The 14480-nt window shown below is 34.5% G+C and overlaps 2 protein-coding genes across 2 annotated transcripts; both read right to left on the bottom strand.

The window, feature by feature from the left end:
• Positions 1 to 1301: 1301 nt before the first annotated feature.
• Positions 1302 to 7723, bottom strand: LOC130737577 (phosphatidylinositol/phosphatidylcholine transfer protein SFH12-like). Its single transcript, XM_057589387.1, has 15 exons — positions 7699 to 7723; positions 7111 to 7161; positions 6691 to 6913; positions 6257 to 6356; positions 5777 to 6043; positions 5078 to 5155; positions 4852 to 4953; positions 4716 to 4765; positions 4355 to 4454; positions 4165 to 4239; positions 3923 to 3979; positions 3314 to 3416; positions 2789 to 3168; positions 2122 to 2196; positions 1302 to 1626 (listed from the first exon to the last, which is right to left on the bottom strand). The coding sequence occupies exons 2-15, from the start codon at positions 7136 to 7138 to the stop codon at positions 1612 to 1614; spliced, it is 1653 nt and encodes a 550-aa protein (XP_057445370.1). The 5' UTR covers positions 7139 to 7161; positions 7699 to 7723; the 3' UTR covers positions 1302 to 1611.
• Positions 7724 to 9475: 1752 nt separating this feature from the next.
• On the bottom strand, positions 9476 to 13733 carry LOC130737578 (thioredoxin domain-containing protein PLP3A-like). Its single transcript, XM_057589388.1, has 9 exons — positions 13528 to 13733; positions 13265 to 13354; positions 11040 to 11111; positions 10899 to 10946; positions 10666 to 10808; positions 10484 to 10556; positions 10274 to 10335; positions 9856 to 9953; positions 9476 to 9781 (listed from the first exon to the last, which is right to left on the bottom strand). The coding sequence occupies exons 2-9, from the start codon at positions 13346 to 13348 to the stop codon at positions 9675 to 9677; spliced, it is 687 nt and encodes a 228-aa protein (XP_057445371.1). The 5' UTR covers positions 13349 to 13354; positions 13528 to 13733; the 3' UTR covers positions 9476 to 9674.
• Between the last annotated feature and the right edge of the window lie 747 nt (positions 13734 to 14480).

The following is a 14480-nucleotide window of genomic DNA, read 5'->3' as shown; positions in this document are numbered from 1 at the left end:
TCGCAACTTTCTCCCTGTGTCTGATTGGGTCAAAATGTTGGGGTGTTGGGTTGCTGGTGTTGGATCTTGTATCTTGGGTATCCTCCAAATCTGCAGGTTTTGAGTGACCTTTGCCGAAATCGGAGTTGGGGAAGTGGGCATACCCCGTAGAAACCTTGTTTTGCTTGTTTGCAGGAACTGATTTGTTCATTGGTGTTTATTTTAGGCCTTGTTTGGATGAATAGATGAGAAAGAGTCAAACTCTGCAACTTTTGATTCTCTTCCACTAAAAGATTTGATGATGGGGACTTATGTGAATAATGGGTAATGTATCCAGGGCTACTATACTATTAATGATAATATGGGGCCAAATTAATAAAAAACAATTATTTCATTTTTTATTTAAATTTAAATAGCTTATACCCGGTCCAGTGTAGAAAACTCGGTCGGACCGGCTTGTGTAAACATGCACAAGTAAAAAACTTGTGCATATTAGGGGATCCCATATATGTTTGTTTTGTTTAACTCATATGTTGTAACTTCATCTTTTATATATTTATTATATGTCATTTTGTATTAAAACCCTTCATGCACGACTTTTTTTTATCAAAGCATAATTGACCATTGAAAATGGCTCACTAGGTAGTTCTATGAGATTTTGAGATTTTAACAATTTGTAAATGTGTGGAGATATATTTTGTTCCCTATATATATATATATATATATATAGGTTCCCCGTTCTATCTCAGCTTGTTTGTTGACATAGAAGGCTGCACAGGACCAAGGGCTCTTACTCCTGCGAATAAGTTTCTTTTCAAGGAGATCATTGATTTCCTTTTGGCAGAAATGAAGAAGTTCTTCATTCATTTGAATAGGCCTAGCCTTGGTTGGAATCTGTTTGTCTGAAAAATCTTTTTCATAAGGAAGTTCCACCATATGGCTCTTCCTTATATATATATATATATTCAAGTTATACAAGACAAGGGAAGTGCTGTTGAAGATATGGTAAAAGGTGTTCACCTAGCTTATATTCAAGTTAAACGAGATATACCCGAAGACAATTACAAGTGTAAGAGCTTCTGTGAGTGTGACTAATGACTTCCCTATAAAGATAAAAAAAAAAAATTACATCAAGGCACAACATTGAGTATGTACAAGATTAATATGGTTTTGGACATGCTTACTTCTAGTTCCAATTTTATATTTCATCCTCCCACAAGCCATACCTATAATGTTAGGTGAAATTCGTTAATTTTTCCAATTGTTTAAATTTAATTTTACTTCAAAACTTTTTTGATCTGAAATTTACTTCTAAACTAAAAAGCTCTTTTGTGCATATAAAAAATGGATTCCCAACACTATTTTGTGAGGGTTCGAATTTCATATATCCAAACGCCTCTCTAAATTTTATACTATTAGAGTTATATTTAGAGTTAAATTTTGTACATCAGAACAGGACTAACTTTTGCATACAATATACATGGATAAAGCAAGTCCCATCCTAGAGTACTATACCATCATATTTCTGGTACATCTAGTAGCAGTTCACATTTGGAACATTCAGTGTGACAAATAGGAGGGCATTTGGGAAGTAGCATTTGGAAAGCTGAAATCCTCAGTTATATTGTGAGCTCATGCCCAAGCAAACTGCATAACAAAAAGAAAATATTATTAGACAAAAATTAACAAGAAAAAACTTTAATGCAAACTTGTTAAAAATAGAGAGTAAACAGAAAATTTGTTGGTAGACGTTCCATTAAAATGTAGACACTACAAATAAGAAAAGCAAAGAATAAAGAAAAAATAGAGTAGTGATAAATATGATATATGGTGAAATATAACTAAAACAAAAGATAAAAAGAATGGTTGAATATAAGAGATGGTTTTTTTTTGTTATTGGTATTGAAATATCATGATTCTTTAACAAATAACAACAATGCAACAAGGTCAAAGATTGAAGTGCATATGTTATAAATGGGTATGTACTTATGTTTGTATTAAATTTATGTTAGAATTGAAAGTCCTTGTTTACATGGAAAAAATTTGGTGCTTTGGAAAAATGTGATTTGGGAAGTGCGAACCGTGCTAACCACTTTCAACTCACTTTCAAAGCTTAATCAAACACACTCGTAGTGTACGTACCAACTTCTTCTTCTTCTTCTTTTTCTCAATATAAGCCGAAAGCTCCTCTTGCTTAGCAAGTGAATCCTCCAAAGCCTAACAGAACAAATGACAAAAACATCAGTAAAGAAAGGGAAAGAACTAAAGTTTTGCACAATATGAATACTAAAATGGGAACTGCAAGTTTTAATATTATTTCTATGGTCTAAATTTTTATGCAGATGAGTGCATCAATACAAGATAGTGAAAAATGTACAAAATTAATGTTCCTTAGTTAGAATTATGCATATATAGCTTAGTTGTTGTTTCATGCTTGCCTATAACTTGGTGAATGTCATGAATCAAGTATCTCAAAAGTTTAAGTTGTAGGGTAAAAATATGAAGGATTTTTGTCGTGTTTGGAATATCGTATTTGAGCTTATCTTATAGCATATGCGATTATGCAAATGTTTGGATAAACTTATGAATATAGCTTATATAACCTACTTATAAGTCATTTTGAGCTAATTTTCATAAGTTGTTTAGATTAGTTTATGAACAAACAATGCTTATACTTTACTTATAAGCTACTATGAGCTTATTTAAGTAAGTTTCTCTAATCAGCTTATGAGTGAACACTTATGTTATAAACGTTTATTGCCATCGGCGTTCAATTCAGTTGCTTATCCAAACATGTATATTGGTTTACCTTCTTGGTTGACATAAGTTCTTGCTCTAAAGCATCTGCACGGCTTATGGCAGCATTGAGCATTTCCTCCTTCTCAGGTGGCATGCAAGTGTTGTAGTTCATGTTGCCCATTTTCTCTTCCAACTCAGCCATGCGCTTCATCACAGTCATGAACTCTTGAGCGGAAATGGAAGGGTTGGTCTGGTCAGAAGGATTTTGCCCACCCGAGTAAACAGAGTTGGAGTAGAAGTTCGCGTCAGTGAGCTTCTTTGGCATGTTCCTTGTCATCCTCACCATGGTCACGATGCCCATCACGAATGCCATCACACCGGTGAAAATCTGGGAATTCACCTTTTCGTGAATCTTGCACGAATCAACCATGCTGAAGGTTTCTACAACAGCTGCATGCCAAATCGCACTTATTGGAGTTTATCCAGTAAATTTTCTAAGAGATAAGGTCCGATAAATGTTCTTTAGTTCGTATCCATACAAGATATATTTATTATCAAATAGTTTACCAGAAATGCATTTTTGTCCACTTTGTACCTTTTGACATTTGAAATTGCTCATTTTCTTCGACCTTTTTCCAAACTGTTTCATCAGCTGCTGGCACAAAATCCTCGTAATTGCAAACTTTTGTAGCTGGGACCTATTTTTTATTCTTTCAAATCTTAGTACTTAAAGGTAATGAAACAAGGGAATGTGAAACTTCCAAATTATGCTTTGTTTTGGACAAAACAATAGCCACATGAAACTATCAGGCACGTAACAAAAAATAATTGAAAGTGCACTGCACACAATATCTAAGGAAAGATGCATTCGCATGATACGACAATAACAAAAGTCGTATCATCACATTAAATGATGTAAGCTATGTGGATTACTTGACGCCATTGTGCTCGATCAAAAACCAATTTGTGCGATGATATTATTCACAATGAGGTTTTTATATACATATGATAAGTTGGAATAATATTTTATTCTAATTTTAGTACATGTAAATTCTTTGACCATTTAGGACTAACAATTTATACTCAATAGTTCTTCTATATAAATTTACCTCACTAACTGAATTTAGAGATCCCCAACTATATGTTGTGGTAAAGAAGTAACACTGACATCAAAGCATGGGTAATAAGGATGATTCTAACATACCTCTCCAAAGACTGAAGACAATTGTGAGGTGAAATTTGCTCCCATTTTGGTTGTCTCCTAAACATGAGTATTTATTAGTTTGGAAGTTAATGCATAACAGAAGTAACTAGGGGCTGATAAAAAAATCAACAACTGATTATAAAGATAAATGTATGTAGAATTTACAAATGAAATGCCAAATGAAAGCACAAGGAGCTATCTAAGTTCATCAAGCTCTGAAACTTTGAACTGGCGGATCTCACCTCAGAAATTTTCTTTTCTTCGACAACAGGAGACTCACACTTCCTTGAACATTTGTGCTCACCATTTTGAACCATCTGCAAGTCCATATATAAAATACAAAACTTGGGAATCCATTCATGGAGCACAAATAGTCATAAAAGAAGAAATATCAACAACAGAAGACCATTAAAAAAAAGATTGCAAGTCTACCCTCACTAACTCTGGATCCTTCCATGGGCCCTTATCAGAACGCATGCAGCCTCCTTGATCAGCACATGTACAAGTACCTCCTAAAAACTCGGGCAATTGGCTGCAAAGCAAAACCAATTTATATGAAGCTTGTGACAATCTCAAGTCAGTGTTGCAATTTAGAGAGTGACAACTGGGGAGTAGAAAAGGTTGAGATTATATTTGGATATTCGCTGGGGTAAAACTCTTCTTACGAATTGGGATGAAAGTTCGTTCACATTGCACTCTTCTTACGAATTGGGATGAAAGTTTGTTCATTGCACTCAACTGATATCCAAACACACACTAGAATTAAAAGAAGTACATCAATTGTCATACTCACCTTGCATCAATGACTTCAAGCAATTTGCTTTGATACTTGTTACCAAGAACCTGATAGATTATACGTTCAATTAAATAAAAGCCCCAATTTTCTTTGACTAAACAAGAAACATTTAAGTGAGGGTCTATTTTCTCACATGGATCTTGGATGTGGTCTTTGGATCAAGGAAGGATTTTACGGTGCTCCACAACATCCTAAATCCAGAACCTGCATTGATGATGAACATGCGATTCAAGGTCTGCAGTGAAGCAACCAGTTTTATGGTATTACAACTCAGTGATCCACAATATTTATTTGCAAGGAAAACTTCTATAAATTATTTTTTTTGAATAAATCTTAACCAAAAAAGATAAAAAACATACTTCGGGATAATTGTCACCATCGATCTTCTGAAGGCGTGTGATGAGCTCCCTGGCATGTTTGTTGAAGTTCTTAAGCCCCTGTAGCATGAGAATGATATAACTTCCCTCATTTCTTTTCTATTTCTATTGATATGAAGGTTCATTTTTTTCTTTCACCAAAAGACTATCTATCATTGGACATTTTAGTTTCATATTGAAACCTTCTAGAATCACTTCTAGCATGCTTGGTTCCAAAGTGAAATACTTAAAAACCACTTATGGTTAGAAGCTATAAGTGTTAGCTTTTAAGTAACTATGTCTTAGGTTCCGACTAAATCATGAAAACAAACTTGAACTAAACTATTCAGAGCACCTTCTCCCATAATCACTTTTGAAAACCCTTCTATAATTTGATTCTACAACCAATTATTGATTCTTTGAGTAGTTTCTGGATTTCATAACTGATTCTGAGGAAGGAGAAGCTGATCCAAATATGCTAAAAATATATTGAATAGATGTTTGGATCGGCTTATCTTTCCTGAGAATCAATTGTGAAACACAAAAGCTACTCACATAGAATCCTCCTCCGAATTGATTCTGACTCCAGAGTCCAGAGTCAATTGTATACGGACTGCACATTTAATTTGTCATGTGGTGTTTGAACTAATACTTGGATGTTGGCTGGGCATATAAAATGAACAATGCATTTCTTATGCTTACCACTCCTTGCACATCCAGAATGGTGGTACTTTGATCAATGTGCTTCTTTGCAGCAATGGAACAAGCTGCAAACTTCAAATCAAAAGTCCTCTCAAACTCCTTGACATGGTACTTGATATAGCGATCCATGGTTGTGACTTGCATCAACTTGGTCGCATCCACTTGGCCTATATTCTCAATGTACACAGGTCGCCCATCTTTATCTACTCCATGATGTCCGTGGGGATAATATTTCACAACTTCATCGATTTCCTTGAAGTCAAAATCCTACCAAACAAAGCACAAAATAAGTGAAGAAAAAAATAATTGAAACTAGTTAAATTGAAAAACTATGTAAAGGGGCTGTTTGTTTGGATAAAGACCAAAGAGAACTTATTAGGCTTATGGACCAGAAAAAACATTAGATAAGCTTTGTCATTTACTTTGCATCCAAACATGTTCTAAATCTCATAACGTAAGTCTCACAAAAAATTTGTTTACCTCGACGATGGTGTCGGCACCAAATTCCTTCCTCCACTGAAGCATGTCAGACCACATTTGCTTTGATTTCTCAATGTCAAATTTCCTGGCCTTGAGGAATCTGTAGACCAAAAATCAGTACCCACAGTGTGGGAAAAGTTTCAAGTTCTGCTCTTACTTATTAACCAATAGTGGGAATGGAACCATGAATGAAACTTTGATTGGAAAAATTAATTATGATTATACATTTTGCATTTCAAAATTGGGCCATTTTCTTGTGCATTGATGAATAGTTTCAATTAACTTTAATTTATCCACTCACTAACCTTAAGCTATGTTGGGTTTACAAAAGAAAAGGAACTAACTTTCAGTGAAGAGTCATCATATATAAAAGTAAAGGGATTTGAATCCATTAAATTGCAAGGCAGAATAGACAAGGGAGCGAAGTGACTGACCTGAGCAACTGGTGATAATCATCGTGCTTCTCAGGGAGTAGCTCGTCTAAGATAAGAGCTTGACGGAACTCATCAACGGCTTTCAAATCCTCAGCGTCGCGCACATCCTCAATCTCCACGGACATCACCTTGCTGCTGCTTCGCCTGCTCTTCCTTGAGAGGGAACTCCTCAGACTCATTGCTTTCTTCTTTAGAGAACCAGCTCGGTCACTCTTGTCCAGAGCTGCATGCATTGCATTCAACAGACCAAAATTATTATTATTTTTATCACAAGATTTTAGAATTTGCATAAGCCAAAAGCTAGTATTGAGGTGAGCATCACATTTACCAGTACTTCATTAGATATGTGACCAATAAAGGTGGTTTGAAAATGTTGGAAAGATAAATCAAATAAATGATAAAAAGAGAGATGAAACCAACCTGTCTTGGGAGACAGTGGTCCAGACATGGTGTGGCGTCTGTTGATTGCTTCTGCTGGGTAATCAGGAGAATGGGTTATACACTCATCAAACTAGCAGAATAAGAAATAACTCCCAAATGCCCTACATTATGCAACCTCACCATATAACCATCAAATACCTCAACCATGCAATCACACAAGAATTATAAATGTGTAACTTATAAACAGGGTTTTAAAGTAATATTACATTATCATTGTTGTCAAAATTTTCATAAATGTTGATATAGTACAAACTATGAATGCAAAATTTTAATATGAGAAGATGCATTCTCTTGTGGACATTTCAGCCCGGCTCATGCAATCATCAATTTAAAACCATGCTTACAAGTTTTGTTGAGCCTGTTTTGTATTTAAAAAAAATTAAAAAAATAAAAGATCTCACATGATGTTTTATAATTAAAAACTACATATTGTGAATGTAAAATAAGAACCAGAACATAAAGCCAAAGAAAATCAGTGAAAAAGGTGCAAAGATGCAATGGAATGGAAATGAAATTGCAAAGTTAAGGAAAAGAAAGGAAGAGAGTTGGGAAGGTAAAAAGAAAAACCTTAGAGAAAGCAAAGGGGACGGGGGAAAGAGAAAAGGAGAGAGTTATAAGAAGGGAGGATAATTCTGAAAATAGGGTGTTGTTTTCAGAGACAGTGAGGCTTCTACGAGGCACCAATCAATGACCAAGTCATAGAAGTAGACCGTTAATTGTTTTCTAATTGGAGAACATAGAGACATCATAGATATGTAAGCATGGGTTTGGGCGAAACTTAAGGTTGTTCCAATCATATTTGTTGATTGTTCCTTCAAACCATAAATGTTTAGACTATTCATCAAATAAATACAACCAATAAAGTAGTACAACCCAATTTTTTAACATTCACTTTTTCTGCCATCTCTTTTCCATTCTCACTATTATTCCTATGATCCTATCTCCATCTTTCGTTCACATTAATATCATCAATTAAATTTTTAGCTTCTTCTTTTTTCTCCTTTATGAAGTACAACTAACTTTGATTAGGAGTAGTATTTATTATGAATGCTTTTGAAATATTGTGCAATGTAGTTGATATTTTACATATCATAATGGATAGTTATAGGTGACACAAAATTATTATTGAGGAAGAAAAAATAGGCGTCTGTTGTGAAGTTTAAGATTAGGTGGCAATGTCATGTCTTATATCTCAGTTTTGATATATTATGATAGATAATTAACATATATCTAACATAATGTCATCTTCTAGTAAAATTACAACAAACAATAGTTTTATGTTCATTTTTTATGATTTAACAATATAAGTCAATTACAAAAAAATAATACTGTTTTAATTGATACATCCATGTTTTGAATTTCATTTTTAGAACCAAACACGTGTACCTACATATAACTTTTTTTATAAATATATCATACTATTTATAATTACTTATTTTTTTAGATTATTCTTCTATTAATTTGAGTTAAAAGTAAAACACACCTTCAAAAAAATTGAGTTAAAACACACAAAAATTCGGGTATTAATTGTATTAATTTTTATAATAGCATGAGTATGAAAAAAATGTACAATGTTTTTATTTGAACTGAAAAAAAAACAATGTTTAATAGAAATATATATTAAGAAAATTTTATACATTTAAAACCAATGCAATCCACAAATACCCATAAATTTAAGAAAATATTTACTTTAATACTTACAGCTACAAGTAAGTCATTTAAACAAACACCTATATGTAATGACTCCCTTCTTTCAAACATGCACAAAAAATCAAAAATATTTTTAGATAATTGTCTACAGTGGTTGAATATAAACCATTGTGCTGAGTTTGACTGGTACAAATTCTATTGCAGTTCAAAACACACATAATTGTTTTTTTTTTGTCTCTGACGGACATCGTCGAATCGATTGAATGTCTCTTTCAATAAACATTTTTTTCAGGATTCGAACTTGTACTCTCATCCTTACACGGGTCTAATTTGCTTACTATTATTTGTAACACACATTAAATTCTAAACATGCACTATCTTGCATAATTTGGTCAATCTAAAAAGTTGAGTTGCTATATTTTGAACTAAAGGAAGTAGATTTTGACTGAAAAAAACGCTAAAGGAGATGTACAAAAGCAAGGGAAGTTAGGCCTAACCTGAATTCTAATATGATATTAGAGTCTATCTTAAATTAATTAATTGGAGACCAACCATAAATAAGTCACCTGTAGTTCATTCCTGGAAGTTTCACACTTTAAATGTTCAGCCCTAGGCGTAAGAGGGATGCTAATGTTCCACATTCACTAGAAATATGCCTAAATAAGGTCTCACCTTGAAAATCAATGATCACATATTTTGATATAACTACTAAATAACATTAAATATAATTTTGATGCACTCTAAGTATCGTTTATGTCACATTAGCTTAAAGGATTACACTAGATTCAAACTGCTCATAGAAAATGTAAAAATATGATTATACAAGCCAAAAATCCAATAAGATTCGAAGACGAAATGCACATTCTTTTTCGTTTTCCACAAGCTGATTAATTTTAATCAGAATCGGAATCAGCAGCCACGGAGGTTCTAACAGTTCTACGTGCACTTTCATCATATTCAGCCTCTTCATCATTCTGATTTTTCTTATCGTCAATTATACCTGTCAAATGACAGTTAAGAAAGTCTCCAGTAACTAAGAAATGAAAAGGACATAGAAAACTGCAGAAGCATTACCTTTCTTTATCAGCATAGCCTCGAGCTTTTTTGTAGTAAAATCATCTTTCCCTCCCAGATCTTGAAATCCTACCAATCTATCAAATGCAACTCCTTGTCTGAAAAAAAGAAACACCTCAGCCGACATCCTCATTTAGTAGTGACAATAGGTCAATAGCATTTTATTTTATCCCGGCTAACCTCTGTAACCAAGCAACAATTAGATCCAGGGTGCGGTATGATAAGATAGCCTTTTTTCCTTTTTCTTTTATCTTATTTTGTAGGGCGAAATTCTTTATTGAGAATAAAGATAATTTTTAGGAATTTAAGCTTCATTGTCATCTTTTCAGAGACTTAACAGAGAAACATTAATATGCTCTTCAATACCAAAAGTACTCAATTAACTGAAGACCTGAAGGATAACAGATTTAGGCCTAACCTGAACAGGATGATGCAGGGTAAAGTCTTGACTTGCAGTTTTGCAACAAAGAATGGCGCATTCTGCATTTCATTTTCAATAGTGAACGTTTTTTACTCCATCTCTTTACCAAGGAAAACAGTTCATTTAAATAATATGTCCAATGTTACTGTTACATAGGCTCAACTCTGAGCAAAAACTAAGTATCTCTATAGAACAGTTCATGCTGACCTCTGCATCAAGTTTGATGAACTTTGTGTCAATATGCTTTGGAGAAAGGTCCTTTAAATGCTTATCCATTATCCTGGAAATATTCATTGGTAGACCAAGAAGAAACACATGTAACAGTGCATGTAAGATAAACACAGATAGAGATGTTAGAGTCAAGGATAAACTTTAAGTGAAAAACATACTTGCATCGATAGAACTCCCTATGGTAGAAATGACATATCGCTTTTGCACTTCCAGTGACTTCACTTAAGAAATCCCCTTCAGTTATCTCCCTGTATTCCCCATGACCTTTCTTCTTCCAAGACTCTCGTTTCTCTGCTTCTTTCTACAGAGACAAGTCCAGTCAAGAATAGAGAGGTAATTTATAAATAACACACACACACACATTCATCCCAGTATATATGGAGATTGCTACCTTAAGAGCTGCAATCCTATCTGCATGCAATTTTTCCAACTCAGGGTCCTGACAAACCATTATATATAGACCACTTGAATTAGAATGAGAGGATATACAAATATACATATATGATGAGTTTTAGAAGATAATGAAGCATACATCCATCAACTCATCAAGGTCAACTTCATTTACAGAACTTGATATTTGGGCTTTCTCTTGAGCAACAATTTCCTGCATGGATCACAGCAGGTGTCAAATAATACAAAGCTCCAGGCAGAAGAAATATACATGACAATATTCTCCAGCGAAAATTATATCATAATGTCAGCAGCTTGAGTGAACGGTAATAGATTTAGAGAATTAGTTAAAAATACAGTGGTCTCACAAATGAATGTCAAGAATACATAGGCCAAACTTTCAGACTGTGTACTGTTACATGTTTTTTATTTTGTGAGTGGGTGAGTTATAATAGTAACAGTCACACTGTCACAGCCGGGTTTATTTAGTTGGACTGGGTTACAGAGGCTTAAGGGGAGCTGGCTAGTTAAATTTTGGGAATGGTTTGTGCAATGGATATCAGATGAATATTTCTATAAAATAACCCTAGTTGATAAGTAATTGTTCCTTTGCGAGGAGGGATTTTCCTCTTGTTCCTTTGCGAGGAGGGATTTTCCTCTTGTCACTTTCAATTTCAAAGAAGAATTCTGTTTCCTCGATTTATCTCTCCCCTCTGGGTTCCTATCAAATTGGACTTCAATAACAATTACTGAAACATATACTCACATTCTCTGGTTCTTAGACATAGTGCTATATTTAGAACAGTTGATAAGAAAATAAGAAAGAGAAAATTAAAGAGTTGATAGAAAAAACTTGAGCAATATCATAGGTAAAAAATGTTTGAATAAGGAAGTTCCACTTAAATGGTAGCACTAGCAGTTCTATTTTGTCTGCAACAAATGAAAAGACATGCACATGTATAGCGAGATTCAAGTAGTAAAAAAGATTATTACACCGCCATAAGTACAGCCCATTTTATGTAGTGTCTGTGTGTGACATAATGTGACTATCAAATCATTCAAAATAACAAATAGTTAATCACAAAAGCTCACATAATAACCTGTCACTTGAAAAGAAAAACCTCCTGATTATGAGTATTGAAAAGGCTACACCTAATCGCCTTAAAAAAAAATCCCCTGTTTATGTTGCCCTCACCGGCAACGACCTACCAAAAATCGATTCAGTAAAACAAAGTTCAAATCAAGGTTTGGGGTAAGCTAAAGTACTTTTTAGGAATGGAAGTATCTCGATCCTCCAAAGCCATTTTTCTTAGTCAACGAAATTACACTTTAGAGCTCTTGTTACATTAGACTCTGGCTTATTGAGCTCCAGCCCTGTCAAGACCCCTATGAACAGTTCCAGGACAGTGGCATTCTTCGTGCTTATCTGTGCTTTGTATGCAGATTATCATATCTTACTACAACATGTCCTGCTATGGCTTTAGCTGTCCAGCAATTAAGTTGGTTCTTATCTGGCCCAACATACATCAAGTTTTCTCCTTGCCGATGCCTATTTTTCTCCTCCGATTCTAATTTCAAACCCAAAGCCTTAAAAGACTTGTATTGGGGTGGATGTTGAGACACCAGGAGACTACAATTGGATATTGCGTTTTCTTTTGCTCCTCTCTTATATCATGGAAGTCCAAGAAGAAATCCACCATTTCTCGGTCATCCGAAAGCTGAGTACCTAGTGGATTACTTACTAGCTTCAACGATTTCCACGCTAAAGTCCTATCTCTTCCCTCTCTCTACTGAGACAATCAATCTTCCATCCATACACATAGCTCACTCACATCACAACCCTTCCTCCACGAGCATACAAAAAAACGCATCGGATTAGACAGTACATAGCTTGTGAGAAAAGTTCCTCGCTGATATCTTATTCATTAAAGCTAGCTGACATCTTCGCCAAACCACTATGACCTGTTTTATCGCCAATCTCTCCAAGCTTAGAATGCATAACATCCATTCTCCAACTTGCATTAGGACAATACATCCAAGCACCTTAATCAACTTTGCTTAACTAGTTTCATTTATATCAGTTTATCTGTGTAACTTACAGAAATCAGTTATGAACCAGTTGTACACAAACATTTCTCTTCAATGCAACATCACTTCTTTGTTTGCAAATTTCATTAAAGGCGAAAATCAATCGGCAAGTAATAAACAATTACAACAAGTCTAGTATAAAAATGGGAAGCTGAACAAGGAGGATGATCTAGGACGAATTGAATTGCAAGGCATACATAGCAAATCAGAGAAGTGTGTGTGTTTTGTGAAATTGCTTTCGTGAAAAATTAAGAAAATGAACAAACAAACAAATGTTACCTTTTGATAATTACGGGCAGCAGCGGCCATTACATTTCCGAAGGCCAAATTGGAGAGTTTGGATTTCACTTCGTTTGGATCCATTTCTATCTGCAACAATTTCAAAATCAAAATCAAAACATGAACTTGATAATAATTAGGACGCAAATCAAATGTTGCTGGCACCACCGTTAACAGAGCGAAATCAGCAACAGCGAAATCAACAGAAATCCAAAACATGGTTCGAAATCATCAACAAAAATGGGTCGATTGAGGAGACTAACCAGAGAAAAGGGGATTAGGTTTAGGTTTCCCTTCTTCTTCTTCCTCCTTCGTTCTTCAAATCCCTTCTATCTTGAATGAGAGAGGTAGATGGTTCTGAGATTTGGAAGATGAGAAGGCACCGTGAATGAGAGAGGGAGATGGTGGGGAGGACCGGAGGAGGAAGCACAAAATTGAAGAAGGGAAGGGATACGTGGATCAAATGTCTATATAATATTTTTCAAACAAAATATTTGTAAGGTGGTCAAAGTAGAAATGTAGAATAATACGAACTTTTTTTTGCTTTACGTTAACTTGTAACTTGTACCAAAAAAAAATACTTGTAGCTTGTTTCTTCTTGTATATAGATAGATATTTATTTCACTCCAAAAAAAAAAGATAGATATTTATTTAAACACTTAAAAAAAAATTACAGTGATAAAAAAGAGTATTTATTTTCACATGCTATATAATATTTATTTAAAAACTGTTTTTTAGTTATCACTGGTTCGACCCTGGTTCAACCCCGGTTGAACCTTTAAACCTTAAACTGTTACCCTCACCGGTTCAGTGACCGGTCTGGTTCTGCAAACATTGGTGTGGATAGTAAATAGGGAGGGTACAAATAGTCTTGGCCTAAGATCTGATCGAAGGTGTTGGCGTGCTTTTTATGGAGATGCTAAACTCGGGAGGGAGGTCAGAAACTTGTTCATAAAATCGTGTTTGTTTATTTTGTAGGGTTAAGTGTCATATTGGTTTCTGTCTTTGTCTCGACGTCTGAACGAGGTCCCTCCCTAGAAAATTTATTGATTTGGGTCCTCATTTTTGAAATATTTTTGGTGCAGATCCTTGCCGGAGGGCGGAGCTACGGCGAGTGCATGTGTGACATGCTGACTAGCTTTAATGAAGTGATGTGGAATTAAAAAAAAATTCAAAAATAAATTACACCTCAGTTTTTTAAACACAATTAACATAA

The sequence above is a fragment of the Lotus japonicus genome, chromosome 2, assembly GCF_012489685.1.
Source record: "Lotus japonicus ecotype B-129 chromosome 2, LjGifu_v1.2".
Lineage (NCBI taxonomy): Eukaryota > Viridiplantae > Streptophyta > Magnoliopsida > Fabales > Fabaceae > Lotus > Lotus japonicus.
This window is presented reverse-complemented; position numbering and strand designations above follow the sequence as displayed.

Coding starts and splice junctions, on each gene's coding strand:
- LOC130737577 (XM_057589387.1), bottom strand. CDS start 7,138: ATGTCTGGACCACTGTCTCCCAAGACAG. Junction 6,357..6,690: donor GATTATCACCAGTTGCTCAG/GTCAGTCACTTC, acceptor TTTGGTCTACAG/ATTCCTCAAGGCCAGGAAAT. Junction 3,417..3,922: donor TGTCTTCAGTCTTTGGAGAG/GTATGTTAGAAT, acceptor AATAAAAAATAG/GTCCCAGCTACAAAAGTTTG.
- LOC130737578 (XM_057589388.1), bottom strand. CDS start 13,348: ATGGATCCAAACGAAGTGAAATCCAAACTCTCCAATTTGGCCTTCGGA. Junction 10,557..10,665: donor AGGGAGTTCTATCGATGCAA/GTATGTTTTTCA, acceptor GAATATTTCCAG/GATAATGGATAAGCATTTAA. Junction 10,336..10,483: donor TCATCAAACTTGATGCAGAG/GTCAGCATGAAC, acceptor AATGAAATGCAG/AATGCGCCATTCTTTGTTGC.